This window comes from Lissotriton helveticus, chromosome 1_1 (genome assembly GCF_964261635.1).
Source record: "Lissotriton helveticus chromosome 1_1, aLisHel1.1, whole genome shotgun sequence".
In the NCBI taxonomy this organism is placed as follows: domain Eukaryota; kingdom Metazoa; phylum Chordata; class Amphibia; order Caudata; family Salamandridae; genus Lissotriton; species Lissotriton helveticus.
In genome coordinates, this window is record NC_136057.1 from 381170906 (window position 1) to 381185241 (window position 14336).

General features: G+C 50.9%; 1 protein-coding gene across 2 annotated transcripts in view; it reads left to right on the top strand.

Moving 5' to 3' along the window:
- The window catches only part of LOC144809462 (sodium- and chloride-dependent GABA transporter 2-like), a 1234427-nt gene that overhangs the window by 158266 nt on the left and 1061825 nt on the right, over positions 1-14336 (top strand). For both annotated transcript variants that reach the window (XM_078673716.1, XM_078673715.1), the window contains exon 2: positions 7445-7663. In XM_078673716.1, coding sequence (XP_078529842.1) covers positions 7450-7663 — 214 coding nt within the window. In that variant the 5' untranslated portion in view covers positions 7445-7449. The remainder of the gene's footprint in view (positions 1-7444; positions 7664-14336) is intronic.

Genomic DNA, 14336 nt, shown 5'->3' on the forward strand with positions numbered 1-14336 from the left:
CGTCTTCCTTGTTTCGGTGGGGATCCATCGGAAGATCTTTCGGAGCATGCCTAGGATGTTAAAACAAGATGATGAGACAGCGTTGACTTGTCTAGTCATCGAGAGGGAGGAGTCTAGGCTGAATCCCAAGTTGCGAGCATGGTCCGTTGGTTTGGGAGCGCTGCCTAGAGCCGGGGGCCACCATGAGTCATCCCAGGCAGAGGGAGATGATCCTAGGATGAGGACTTCTGTTTTGTCTGAGTTCAGTTTTAGACTGCTGTTCTTCATCCACTCGGCTACGTCTTTCATTCCTTTGTGTAGGTTGGTTCTGGCAGTGTCTGGGTCGTTGGTGAGGGAGAGGATCAGCTGGGTGTCGTCTGCATAGGAGATGATGTTGAGGTTGTGTTGGCGAGCGATGGATGCGAGGGGACTCATGTAGACGTTGAATAGGGTGGGGCTGAGCGATGATCCTTGTGGTACGCCGCATATGACTTCGGTGGGTTCGGATCTGAAAGGGGGGGAGGCGGACTCTCTGCGTTCTTCCGGCGAGGAACGAGATGATCCAATCCAAAGCCTTATCTTCTATCCCGGCGTTCCTGAGGCATTGTACAAGGGTGTGGTGGCAGTCCGTGTCGAATGCTGCGGAGAGGTCCAGGAGGATGAGAGCCACTGTTTCTCCGTCGTCGAGCAGTGCTCGGATGTCGTCTGTGGCTGCAATGAGAGCAGTCTCGGTGCTGTGGTTGGCTCAGAAACCAGATTGTGAGGGGTCGAGGGAATTGTTAGACTCAAGGAAGGCGGCGAGCTGACTGTTGACGGTCTTTTCTATGACTTTGTCGGGGAATGGGAGGAGCGAGATGGGGCGGTAGTTCTTAAGTTCGGTGGGGTCTGCTGTAGGTTTCTTCAGGAGGGCGCTGAGTTCGGCATGTTTCCAATTTTCCGGGAAGGTAGCGGTGTTGAAGGAGCAGTTGATGATGTTCCGGAGTTGGGGTGCGATGATGGAGTTTGCCTTGTTGAAGATGTGATGGGGGCATGGGTCGGTTGGCGATCCGGAGTGGATGGAGTTCATTATGCGGATGGTGTCCTCGGTGTTGATCGGGGTCCAGGCGCGAAGGGTGGCTGTGGGGGGCTTAGGTTCTGTGGTTGGGGGAGCGGACAGGTCTCCGAAGCTGTTATGTATGTCAGCGATCTTGCTGTGGAAGAATGAGGCTAGAGAGTCGCAAAGGTCTTGAGAGGGGGTGATGTCGTTGTTGCCGGCGCTGGGATTGGTGAGCTCTTTGACAATGTTGAAGAGTTCCTTGCTGTTATGGGCGTTGTTGTCTAGTCGATCCTTGAATGCTGATTACTTGGTGGTGCGGTTCAGCTGGTGGTGTTTGCGGGTGGCGTGCTTGAGGGCAGTCATGTTGTCTGTGGTTGGGTTTCTTCGCCAGGCTTTCTCGAGGGTGCGGCAGTTCTTTTTGGAGATCTTGAGGTCGTCGTTGAACCAAGAGGCTTTTTTTGCTTCCTGGCCTCTTGGGAGGGGTTTTCAGGGGTGCTAGTTCATCAGCGCAGTGGGTGATCCATTGTGCGAGATTGATGGCTGCTTGATTTGGGTCCGTTGGTCTGGCGGGGAGGTTTTGGTTCAGAGATGTGGTGAGTTGGTCGGTGGTGATTTTGTTCCAACTTCTGCAGGAACTTGTTGCGGGTGGTGGTGGGTCGTGGTCTTTCTGAAGGTGAAGTGGACGCAGCTGTGGTCTGTCCTGTGGAGTCCCGTGGTGTGATTGAAGGAGATGTGCTTGCTGGAGGAGAAAATTGGGTCGAGAGTGTGTTCGGCGTAGTGGGTGGGGGTGGTCACCAGTTGTTTGAGTCCGAGATTGGCGAGGTTGTCCAGCAGGGTGGTGGTGTTGTTGTCGTTGTTATTCTCTAGGTGGAAGTTGAGGTCCCCTAGGAGGATATAGTCATCGGAGGGGAGGGCGTGTGGGCTGACAAAGTCAGCGATGTCTTCGCTGAATTGTGTGCGGGGTCCTGGGGGTCTGTAAATGAGGGTGCCTCTGAGTGTGGTCTTGGAGTCGGTGTGTATCTGGAAGTGGAGGTGTTCGGTGGTTATGAGGGTGTCGTCGGAGCTGGTCGTGATGCGTATGGTGTTCTTGTGAATGATGGCGATGCCTCCTCCTGTTTTGTTGATGCGTTCTTTTCGGATGATCTTGTATCCGTCTGGGATGGCTATGGCGATGTCGGGCGCTGATGAGTCGTTCATCCAGGTTTCCGTGAGAAAGGCGACGTCCGGAGTTGTGGTGTCTAGTAGGTTCCATAGTTCAGTGGTGTGTCTGTGGACGGAGCGGGTGTTGAGCAGGATCCACTTCAGGTGGTTGTTGTTGGTGCATGGCTTGGCTTGTGCGGATGTAGTGAAGGTCCTAATGCTGCAGAACTTGTAGGATTGGCAGGTGAAAGGACCGTGGGTGCGTCCTGGGGCGGCTCGGTGGCAGTCCTGGAGGTGGTCGGTGTTGAGTGCAGTGAGGGTTGCGGCGGCGTATGTTAGGCGGTAGGGTTGGCCTTTGCAGGGTCCAGGGGGTCTGGCACTGGGCGAGGTCCAGGCACGGTTGGGCGTAGACGGGCTTACCTTTGGTGCGCCTTCGGAGCGCATAGGGCGCGTCCGCTGCGCGTATGTGTCTCTGTCATAAGTGGAGAGTGGAGGGGGCGGAGCGAGGGAGGAGCAGCTGGGAGGCGGGAGCGGGGTGGCGAGTGGGAAGGGTATCGGACTGGATGCTGGAGGGAACGGGGGTGGGGCCGCGGGGGAGCAGCGGCAGACGGGCTGAGAGGCACAACAAAATGGCAGCAACAACAAGGCAGACGGGATCAGGGCACAATCAGGAGGTCACTTGGCACAAATACAGTTCAGAGGGCAAATTAAACCGAATCAACAGTTATGAGGGCAAATACAAATTCAATATCCAGTAGGGTACGATACCAGGCACACCAGTGATGCTTCCGGGCAAACCAAGTACAGTTCAGAGGGCAAATTAAATCTAATCAACAGTTAAGGGGGCAGATATAAATTCAATATCCAGGATGGTACGATACCAAGCACACCAGCGACGTTTCCGGGCAAACCAAGTACAGTTCAGAGCAGCACACCAGTGACGCTTCCGGGCAAACCAAGGAGCGGGAGGAGCGACCGATTCTGACCAGGTCAGGTCGGTCACCTGGTTGTCATGTTTGATAGTTGCTAGAAACTATTCGCTCCTTGGTAAGGGGTTCATAGTGGCACTGTGAGTTAGCTGGTATCCAGGCAAACATATCCGGTGGAAGTGTTTGGAATCAGTCTGGACACCAATCCCACAGTTCATGTTGTCTAAACACGCAGATCCTATATCGATTTATAGGAACTACATGACAGTACTTTTTATCATATTATCTGGGACTGCCTGAGGATTCAGTCCTATTGGGACTAGTTGTGTAATGCATGAGCAGGGTCTGTAGTGAGAGCCTCCCACTCTTGTCTCCTCAATGTGTGGGAGGCCACTTACCTGGCGCATGCGGACCAGAACTGGGTAACTTTAGGCATGATGATTGCAAAGCATAACATAGCTCGTCTATGGGGCATGGAGTTCACACCAACTCTCAGGGGCTGGAAGAGAGACATAGACTGGTGCAGTGTTGGGAGAGAAGGCAGTCTATCAGAGTAGAGGTTGTCCTTGGAAGTGGGAAAAGGTCTGGGGCAAATAGAATGTTCAAGGGAAAGCCCATGTGCTGACCCAACAGTTTTGCCGATGCTGTCCCCAATTTACGAGGGCATAGTACAGAAGGGGCCCTGGGAGGGAGTAATACTAAATAGCTCTTTACTGGCATTGGTCATAAAGGACGTAAATGTCATTGAAATGCCTAGATTTTTTGGTCATATATATAAGAAAGTGGTCCTGTACTCTGTGATGAACTGCATCAATCTAGTAAAGAAATAAATAAATAAAAGAAAATATTTAATAAACAATTATTTAATAAACAATAGAGCGTATTTTTATGAATTTTTAGAGACCTTGATGAACAAAATCCATTAGTGGATTCCAGAGACACAGATTTTAGGACATTTACAATATTTTTTATTGTGACTGCAAACAAGCATTGATCAACAAAAAGGTTTTAAAGAGCTAGTTTGACTACTCCGGCCCAGGTTGGGCAACCTATTCTGACAGGAAGAGGGTCTAGGGGCCAGAGAGGGTACTTTGGACAGTTACCTGTCATCATAGACATCAAAGGAATGTTCCTGAGGCTGAGGGATGTTATGTTATGTTATGTTATGTTATTAATATTTGTACAGCGCAACAGCTGCCCCAGCAAAGGGGCGTCCTGGCGCTATGAGAAGGCAAACACAACACAACATCAGTCTGGCGCAGAGAAGAACCTAAATTTAGACAAACAATAAGGTTTTGATAGCGCGTCTAAACTGAAGAAGGTCATCAATTGCCCGAGTCTCAGAAGGGAGAAGGTTCCACCACTTCGCTGCCAGTACTCGAAAGGAGCGGCCGCCAGTTCTACTCAGCCTGAAGCGTGGAACCACTGCCAAGTTCTGGCCCAAAGATCTCAGAGTCCGCAAAGGGACATAAGGAATTAAAAGATTCACCAGAATTTGGGGAGACATACCTTTGAGGATTTTAAATGCCAGGCAGAGAACCTTCTTAGAGACCGAGCACCGTCTAGGCAAACCTACCACTATTCTGGCTGCAGCGTTTTGAACTCGCTGCAGCCGAATAAGTTCAGCCTGATTTATCCCGGCCAAGAGCGAGATGCAGGCTTAAAGATGCTCAAGGATGATACTGATGCTGTGCGGTCCACCGGGGTGAAGTCCAGTTAAGTCCTCGGTTCACAGGTGAGTGGGGCAACTCTGTCCCCATCTCACAGGGGTCCCACGAAGACCTCTGTGCAGGGTTCCAGGGGCTGCAGATGTAGACCTTACACTTTCGAAATAAAGCAGTAAGGTTGAGAATCTACGGGAGTGGCTGGTGACCGCTTGTGGTGATGAATCCCACATAACCAACACTCATGGTTCCACTCATGGCTATTACTGAATTATACTTTGGGGTGCCCCGCATACGGTAGCAACAAAACATCTGCAGTGGCTACAAGAGATGAGACCCGGGCAGAGTTTGTGGAGTTTCGCTACATGGAACTCCGCAAAGTGACCAAAAAATTCTGCCATGCTAACCAGAGTTCCACAAGCGGCAGAGTGCAGTAGATCACGCTGTTCGCACTGTTGTTTGTCAGCGCGAACGGCACCATGCGCAGTGCAAGAGGGCGCAATTACTTTCTTATGCTCAAGTAGATTTTCTGCTCGAGCAGCAGCTTTAGCAATGAGACTGATGGTTTATCAATGCAAGCAGACACGACCATCCGTGACCCCACGAGTTGAGAAAGATCGCAGGGAGGTGGACTAGCTTTGGATTTTCCTAGATCACCAACTTAACGTTTTTCAGAACTCATTGTGCTCCGTAGAGTGCGGAATACATTGCAAACTCTGCGAATGGAGTGGAATTCACTGCCCAGGCCTAAGAGAGATACGACTTGTCTCTTTCAGCTCTTGTGTCCCTGGAGCTGGTTCCAGAGGATCAGCGCACTGATCCCTGAGGTCACTGTTATTGTTGAAGGGAGGAACCCAACTTTTACCCGGGTAAGGAGCCTCAAGCACAGTCCCAATTTTATCAGCCCAAAAGTGCAGCAGGTGCAATCCTCTCAATGGTGCATCCTTTCTTTGTTCAGGTTGAGGCCAGCAGGGCAGTACTTTGTTGGCCCTTTCTTTAAGTCAGGTTTGTACTACTGAGCAGGTTGCCAGGAGTGTTCTATTTTCCCCAGGGAAGGGGCTCTAAGGGACCACGTGGTCCCTAGCCAATGGGCTATTGGGTCCCCCTCCTACCTAGTGATGAAGTTCCTGTAATGTGTGGCACCTAGCTATCCCAGAGTGCCACATTCTTGCTCCTTGGATGATGGCAAGACCCTTCTTTGGTCCTGAGGAGCTTGGTAGCCCACCTTAGGGGTGTGGCTACCAAAGAGCTACAGGCCCAAAGCCGAACAGGTTTTGGGGCTCATTTTCGCTCCTCATCCCTGTCTCCACTTAGTCTTCAGGAACAAAAGACATCCTGTTCAGGAGTGTCAGCACATCTTCCTTACCAAAGACAACTTCACCTTTGAAGCTTTCTTTTTTATTATCCCCATGAGTTGCCATCCTATGGGAGGAAGTGAGACATCTCTCCACAGAAACAGCCTTTGCTCCTGAGCCAGGGAGTCATTCACATGTCTACCCAGGTGGGAAGATCTGTGAGGATATTGGACAAGATGGACACAGAAATGGCAACTTGATCATTAAGTTGCATTTACTGTCACAATTAATCTGATACTTTACATAACCCAGTTAGGTAGAACCATTCAGGAGTCCACCGGGTTGGGTTGCCAGTTGGGAAAAACTGTACTAGCCAATGGTGCTACTAACTTTATCCATAGCACAATGGCAGTTTTGATGTGTGGCTGTCTAGACATATGCAAATATATGTCTAACTTAAAACACAGCTCCCTGCCATAGGACTCTATAAGCCTTCCTTATGGAGACTTACATATATTGATAAGGCATGTGGTGGCCTTGCCATTGGTTTCAATGCCCTCCCAGTGTGCAGTGGGAGATTGGGAGCCTTTGTGTCCATTGTCACACTTAGAGTGGTACAATTAGTGCTGCAGTCTAATGTGGACACTCTGCCTTATTCGCCCTGGGTTCCAAACACCAGGGACTTATAAGTAAGCCAGTCCTTACCAATTGGGCATAGCCAATTCAACATGTCTTTTGCAATGTGTCAGAATGCTGGCACTGAAGTCTGGACAGCAGGCCTCAGTGCACTCTCAAAGTCGAAAAACCAGCAGCTAGCAGTCCAAATGGGGGCAAAAAGTTCGGGGGAAACCTGCCAAAACCTGTTTCCTTTTACATTGATATTCTGTGCGCCGGTGCCGGCCACTAGTTTCTGAGCAAAGCTTTGGGCACCTGCACTTATTCGTCTACAGATTAGGCACTGCCTACTAACCTTCCTTAACGGGAGGCAAATACTTCTGCCGAGATCTGGAATGAGCTGCAGAAGACTAAATCCAACCTTAAGACCTACCTTTCACTTACACACTGACTCACTCTGACATAGTCATTCACTTAACTACTCAGTAATTCACTTGCCTGCTCATTCACTCATCCAGCCATTTACTGACAATTATTAGACAGAACGAAGGGGTTCCCAATCACTCACTTGGCCTTCACCGCTAGGTGTAAAGAAAAGATATTGTACTTTATAAATATTAAGCTGACAGGAATCACTGTAGGCAATAACTTCTAAGAGACTTCCCAAACTTGTAACTTTGGAAAAGCTCAGGAGAGGTGTGAGATGATAAATAATGTTCCCTGAGTATCTCTTCCTATGCACATGCCCTGTGCTCAATGTAAAATGCACTTCTGTTTGTGTTTTAGGGGTAATGGCTTTGAAGAATGCTGAGAGATTTACCAATGGAAATACCATACCTGCACATGCCCTCATGGAAAAGGAGTACTTTGAAAAGTGCAAGCCAGAGATAATGGAGCGAGGGCACTGGAATAAAAAGAGGGAGTTTCTGCTGTCGGTTGCAGGAGAAATCATTGGATTGGGCAATGTCTGGAGATTTCCTTTTCTCTGTTACAAAAATGGAGGAGGTAAGTCCAGGGCACTGCTCTAAATTAGACACTAAAAGAATATTCAGAGTGATAAATTATAATCCACCCACAATTGATGAATTCTAGCTCCTGTAACTGGAGTACTGGAAAAGAGTGATAAAGTGTGGACATTTGGGGGCATATCATCAAGCGGTAGCAATAATTATCGCTGGCCACACTCAGCGTGAAAATTGTTATCACTGGTAATTATTCCAGCGTTAGCGATGTTTTCCATGGAACATCGCTGGTTTTTCAGCAATGTTCCATGGAAAACGGCGATAACTTTGCTGATACAACCCTGTGGTCGTATCAGCATAATCCACCCCCACTGGTAAGTATACCTCAGTCAGCATTTTTGCAGACTTTAATTTTTTGCGAAAAACGCTGTTTTCACCAAAAACTAACGTCTGCAAAAATGTGTGGGCCTTCTTGTAAATATCGCAATGTGCACATCAGCGATAATTTACAATGAGCACTGCCCAGTGACGCCCACTTTGCATCTCATTAGAGATGCAAAGCGAGGCGTCGGGAAAACAGGTGCTAACATCAATCAATCAATCAGGAATTTGTAAAGCGCTCTACTTACCCGTGAGGGTCTCAAGGACCTGAGGAGGGTTTGCGGGGGGTGCTACTGCTCAAAGAGCCAGGTCTTGAGGAGCCTTCTGAAGGTGAGCAGGTCTTGTGTCTGCCATAGATGGGTGGGGAGGGTGTTCCAGGTCTTGGCGGTGAGGTAGGAGAAGGATCTGCAGTCAGAGGTGGTTCGTTGGATGCGCGGGACGGCGGCGAGGGTGAGGCTGGCGGAGCGGAGCTGGCGGGCGGGGGTGTAGATGTTGAGTCCGTTGTTCGGGTCGGTTGGCCCGGTGTTGTGAATTGCTTTGTGTGCGTGGGTGAGGAGTTTGAAGGTGATCCTCTTGTTGACGGGGAGCCAGTGGAGTTCTCTCAGGTGGGAGGAGATATGGATGTGGCGGGGGCGTTGAGGATCAGTCGGGCTGAGGCGTTCTGGATGCGTTGTAGTCGTTGCAGGTGTTTGGCTGGGATTCCTGCATAGAGTGCGTGCGGTAGTCCAGCCTGCTGCTGAAGAGGGCCTGGGTAACTGTTCTTCTTGTTTCGGTTGGGATCCACTTGTAGATCCTGCGTAGCATGCGGAGGGTGTTGTAGCAGGAGGAGGAGATGGCGTTGACCTGCTTTGACATGGAGAGAGAGGGGTTGAGGATGAATCCTCGGTTGAGTGCATAGTCCGTGGGTGCTGGGGCTGCTCCCAGTGCGTTCGGCCACCAGGAGTCATCCCAGGCTGAGGGAGTTGGTCCGAGGATGAGGACCTCCGTCTTGTCCGAGTTCAGCTTCAGACGGCTGCCCCTCATGCATTCAGCGATGGCCTTCATTCCCTCGTGGAGGTTGGTTTTGGCTGTGTGCAGGTCCTTGGTGAGGGAGAGGATGAGCTGGGTGTCGTCAGCGTGGGAGATGATGTTCAGGTTGTGCTGGCCGGCCACTTGTGGGAGGGGGGCCATGTAGACATTGAACAAGGTCGGGCTGAGGGATGAGCCTTGGGGTACGCCGTAGATGATGTAGGTGGCTGTGGAGCGGTAGGGCGGGAGCCGAACTCTCTGGGTTCTGTTGGAGAGGAAGGACGTGGTCCAGTCGAGGGCCTTTTTCTGGATTCTGGCTTCTTGGAGGCATGTCCTGAGTGTGCAGTGGCAGACCGTGTCGAAGGCAGCTGATAGGTCCAGGAGGATGAGGGCTGTGGTTTCGCCGCTGTCCAGCTGGCATCTGATTTCATCTGTGGCGGCTATAAGGGCAGTCTCGGAGCTTTGGTTGCGTCTGAATCCGGACTGGGATGGTTCTAGGATGCTGTTGTCTTCGAGGTGCTGGGTCAGCTGCATGTTTTCAATTTTCCCGATGGCCTTTGCCGGGAAGGGGAGCAGGGAGATGGGCCGGAAGTTCTTCAGGTCTTTGGGGTCCGCTTTGGGTTTTTTGAGGGGTGTGTTGAGTTCGCCGTGCTTCCAGATTTCCGGGAATGTCGCGGTATCGAAGGAGATGTTGATGGTTTTTCGCAGTTGGGGTGCGATGGTTGCGTCAGCTTTGTTGAAGACGTGGTGTGGGCAAGGGTCTGATGGAGAACCCGAGTGGATTGAGTTCATGATCTTTTGAGTCTCTTCGTCATTGTTAAGGGTCCAGGAGGTCAGCTTGTTGGTGCAGCTAGCGTTCGGGGGTGGTGTGTTGCGGTGTGGAAGGGTGAGGATTTGAAGCTATTGTGGATGTCGGCGTTCTTGCGGTGGAAAAAGGTGGCCAGAGAGTTGCATAGTTCCTGGGAGGGCGAGATGTCGTTGGTGTTGGCGCTGGGGTTGGAGAGTTCCTTCACTATGTTAAAAAGTTTTTTGCTGTCGTGTGCGTTGTTCTCCAGTCGGGATTTGAAGGACGATCTTTTGGCTGTTCTGATGAGGTGGTGGTGTCTGCGGATGGCATCCTTGTGGGCTGCGCTGCTGTCTGGTGTGTGGTCGTGAAGCCATATCTTCTCCAGCTTCCGGCATGTCCGTTTGGAGGTCTGGAGTTCTTCAGTGAACCAGGTGGCTTTATTGCTGGGGTGGTTGATGGAGGGTTTCTTGAGTGGGGTGAGAGTGTTGGCGCAGTCGTTGATCCACTGTCTGAGGTTATGGGCGGCGGCGTCAGGGTCGGTGGGTGGGTTCCAGGTGAGGGTGGAGGTCAGCTGGTCCTCGGTGACTTTGCTCCAGAGCGGCGGGGCAGCTGTTGGGTGCGGTGGTGCGCTGTTCGTTTCATGAAGGTGAAGTGGATGCAGCGGTGGTCGGTCCAGTGGAGTTCGGTGGTGTTGTTGAAGGCGACGTGGTTGCTTGTGGAGAAGACAGGGTTGAGCGTGTGGCCGAAGGCGTGGGTGGGTTCGGTGACGAGCTGTCTGAGGCCGAGGTTGGCGAGGTTGTCGATCAGGGTGGCGGAGTTGGCGTTGCTGTTGTTCTCAAGGTGGATGTTCAGGTCCCCGAGGAGGATGTAGTTTGTGGAGGCGAGTGCGTGGGTGCTGGCCAGGTCGGCGATAGAGTCGCTGAACAGGGCCCGTGAACTGGGGGGTCTGTAGACAAGTGTTCCTCTGAGGGTGGAGTTGGGGTCGGTGAGGATCCGGAAGTGGAGGTGTTCGGCGGTGTTGAGGGAGTTGCCTGCGAGGGGGTGGACCTGGAGGGTGGATTTGTTGACGATGGCTATTCCTCCTCCGATTCCGTTGGTGCGGTCTCTGCGGGAGATCTTGTAGCCGTCTGGGATGGCTATGGCGATGTCCGGTGCCGAGGAATCGTTCCACCAGGTCTCGGTCAGGGAGGTAACGTCTGGGGCAGAGGTGTCGAGCAGGTCCCAGAGCTCGACGGCGTGTTTGCGCGCAGAGCGGGTGTTGAGGAGTATGCATCAAAGGTGGTTGGGTCTGGTCCTAGGAGGCTTGTTGGTCCTGTCGTATGTGAAGATGCAGGTATGGCAGGAGAAGGGTCCGTGGGTGTGTTTTGGGGCAGCCTGGAAGCAGCGGTGGTCTCGGGCGGTGTTGAGTGCGAGGAGAGTGTTGGCGTCGTATCGGAGTCTGTCGTTGTGGAGTGCGAGGGGTCCAGGGGTCCTGGCGCTGGGCGCGGTCCAGGCGCGGACGGGCGCTGACGGACTTACCTTTGGCGCGCCATCTGCACGCAATCGGAGCGACCGCTGCGCGTCCGGGCGGCGGTTGCCATATAAGGCGGAGAGGGAGGGAGGGGCAGCTGGGAGGCGGGAGCAGGGCGGCAAGGGGGTGTGGCCTCAGGAGGAGGCAGGGGAAACTAAGGGAAGCAGAAGGAAAAAGGGGGGGCTTGGGGGGTGTGGAGCTTGCGAAAAGAGCGTTAATGAACAGTAGAAAAATTACAAATTGAGAGAATACAGAACAGTGAACAACCGAAATTAAAAAAAATGTAAGATACAGCACAGTCAGACAGCCAAAGTTTCAAGGCGGCAAGGAGCAGTGGCAGCGTATCCTGCGGGCACGAACTCGCGCTGGGAGGCAGCTGCGAGGCGTCAGCAGGTGGAGCTGAGTGGAGGTCAGGGAGGCGGCTCGGCCTGCGAGCAGGTCAGAAGTCATCCACTAATGTATGTTAGCATCCCCTTGTAGATAGGCCGATGTCATTTTCGCTGCTTTTTTGGCTATTAAAGCCAAGAAATCGTCGAAATAGCCCTTGATAATATGCCCCTTGGTTTTGGGATGATGTATGGCAATTTCCAAAGTAAAACTAGAATTTTGGGTAGACATGGGTTGAAATCAAATTTAGACCCGTTGCTGACGTAAATGTTCCATCATGTAACAGTGATACCTTTCCTGTAACCCGTGTTTGTGCCCATACCTGCAACGCTGGTGACCTGCCACGACTCTGCCCCCTGTAGCGGGTAGATCCCCGGACAACAACCCTTCTGCTGCAGTCCCCCCGCCGCTGCTCCTGTCATCAGCGGCCGCAGAGCGGGGGACTACAATTCCCTTGGGGCTTTGCGGCAGGAGCCGCCACTGCCATCTCCTGCCCCCAGGAGGCGCTACAAAGGCCCGCGCTGCCCGTGTCGCGGGATGCCGGGCGAAGCCCGGGCAAAGGGCGGGCCCTCAGAGGCCGGAAGAGACTGGGCTGGGCCGCGTCCCTTGGCTCTACAAACAAAAACAACGTTTAAGGTAACTACTTTTGTAGGAGTGCGAACGATCTCACTGCAGAACTGATTGAGGCAACAAGTAGAACCATGGTTAAAAAGACTCCAATGTCCACACGAGCGACTACTAGGAAATTAACGCTGGCCCAAACCCCGCTTCCAACCCTAACTGCCATTGACAAAATGCTGCAACAAACTATCGGGGTTGTAGTTACTGCTATAGAAAACACCGAAAGACGCCTCTCAATACCACCGAGCATGTGCCTGATAACCCCAACCACACAAGGAGCCAATTTACCTGTAAATACTTCTATTATAACAGCTATATCACAGGATTCAATTTTACTAGATTCTTATGCAGATCTGCCAGGGAATGAGCAGAATCTAGACGAGGCACCACAACAGTCACCATCTACTGCGTTTGCTTCCCGGGAGAGTAGGCTGTCACTAACTCCTAATATAAAATCTAGTGAGATTCCTCATCCATCTACAGTGACCGATGTGCCCAGTGTTAGAGTGGAGTCAGGTGGCTGTGGTATTAATGATATTAACTTAATAGTTGAGTCAGCTAACACCAGTCTATTAAGTTGCATGAGTGCTCATGGAACCGGTTGGTTCAAACATAAATCTGCCCACAGTAAGAAACTGGTAGTCGTAAATAGACAAGGGAAGAGATGCAGGAGTAAAAATAAGAGACTAATCCAAACCACATTGAAACAAGGGAGGGAGGGAGAGACATCGCAGCAGAGCGCAAATCTACAGTTGAACGAAAATCATGCTATTGCCCAGCAAAATTCACCACCCATTAATATGGAAGGTCTCATACATCAATTAGAGCTAATGGTAAAATCCACATTACACCGATGGCTGAAAGACTGAAGGTACTAAAGGACAAAGTGGAGATTCTTGAGAAGCTGGGTATAGCTAACTTAGAGTTGTTAGAACATCTTAACACACAAACCAAGCCACCCACAACTAATGTGCCAAAGGGTAATCCCGATAATAACCTGACTAGCAGTGAAACAAGAGCACCTAGCCACCCGCCTCCGGTTATAGCAGCTAATGCCCCAAACAAATTACCTACCAATACTTCTATTACTATAACGGGACAGAAACCTGACGTGGGGCAAAGGGAGAAAGGGGGTTCTACACTTAACAACATGGATAGGATAGCGCCAGCGCGGCATATTAACAACATAATCCCGGCAATGATTAACCTCCCACCAGAATGTAGTCCGTACGTAGCTATTCTCGCTAACGTACCAAAGCTCAAGCCCACCCAATTCGAAAACCAGCAAACCCTTAAGAACAAAACCTTGTATTGGCTTGCTCAAAATTGTGGGTTCCCAATGCGTGGGGAAAACCAAATTATCTCAACACAGAGAGTAGGCTGGTTGGGACCCAGCAAAAAGGAGATAAATGGGGACTGCATAGTCATAAATTTTAGGATTCCTGAATGGGCCAGAGATTCCATCTTAAATGCACCCATACCCTCTAAACACGAATATAATACAACCCTGCTCCCCCTAGACTATTTCTACAGGAGTCAGTCAGGGAAACAAGCCATAACACGGACTGTTGATTGTCATAGAGCTGCCCATCCTAACCTCTTCAATGTAGCTTATGAACCAGCACCTTTGTACAATCCATAGGATAACATTACAATTCCGACTTACAACAGATTCCAGGTGTTTGATTCATTAGAAGAGAATGACTGACTGAGGGAACAAACTATAGTATCACAACCTGAAGCAACCGCATCTGGGGGAATGGCCGCAACTGACCAAGGGCTGCTGTGCACAAATAGGGCAGAAGGGGACACTGTTGTGGGCTTAGTAAGTAGTGACCAGTATAAAATTGACGAAATAGCCCAGTCTGATGTTACTCCTAGTATGGATATAACTATGAATGTGAGTTTTGTGAGACCTGAAGTGACCGCACATTATGATTTATTAGCCGATAACTCTGCTGAATGCTTAAAGGTTATTACCTGGAACATAGCGGGAATCACTGCCAAAATAACTACTCCGTT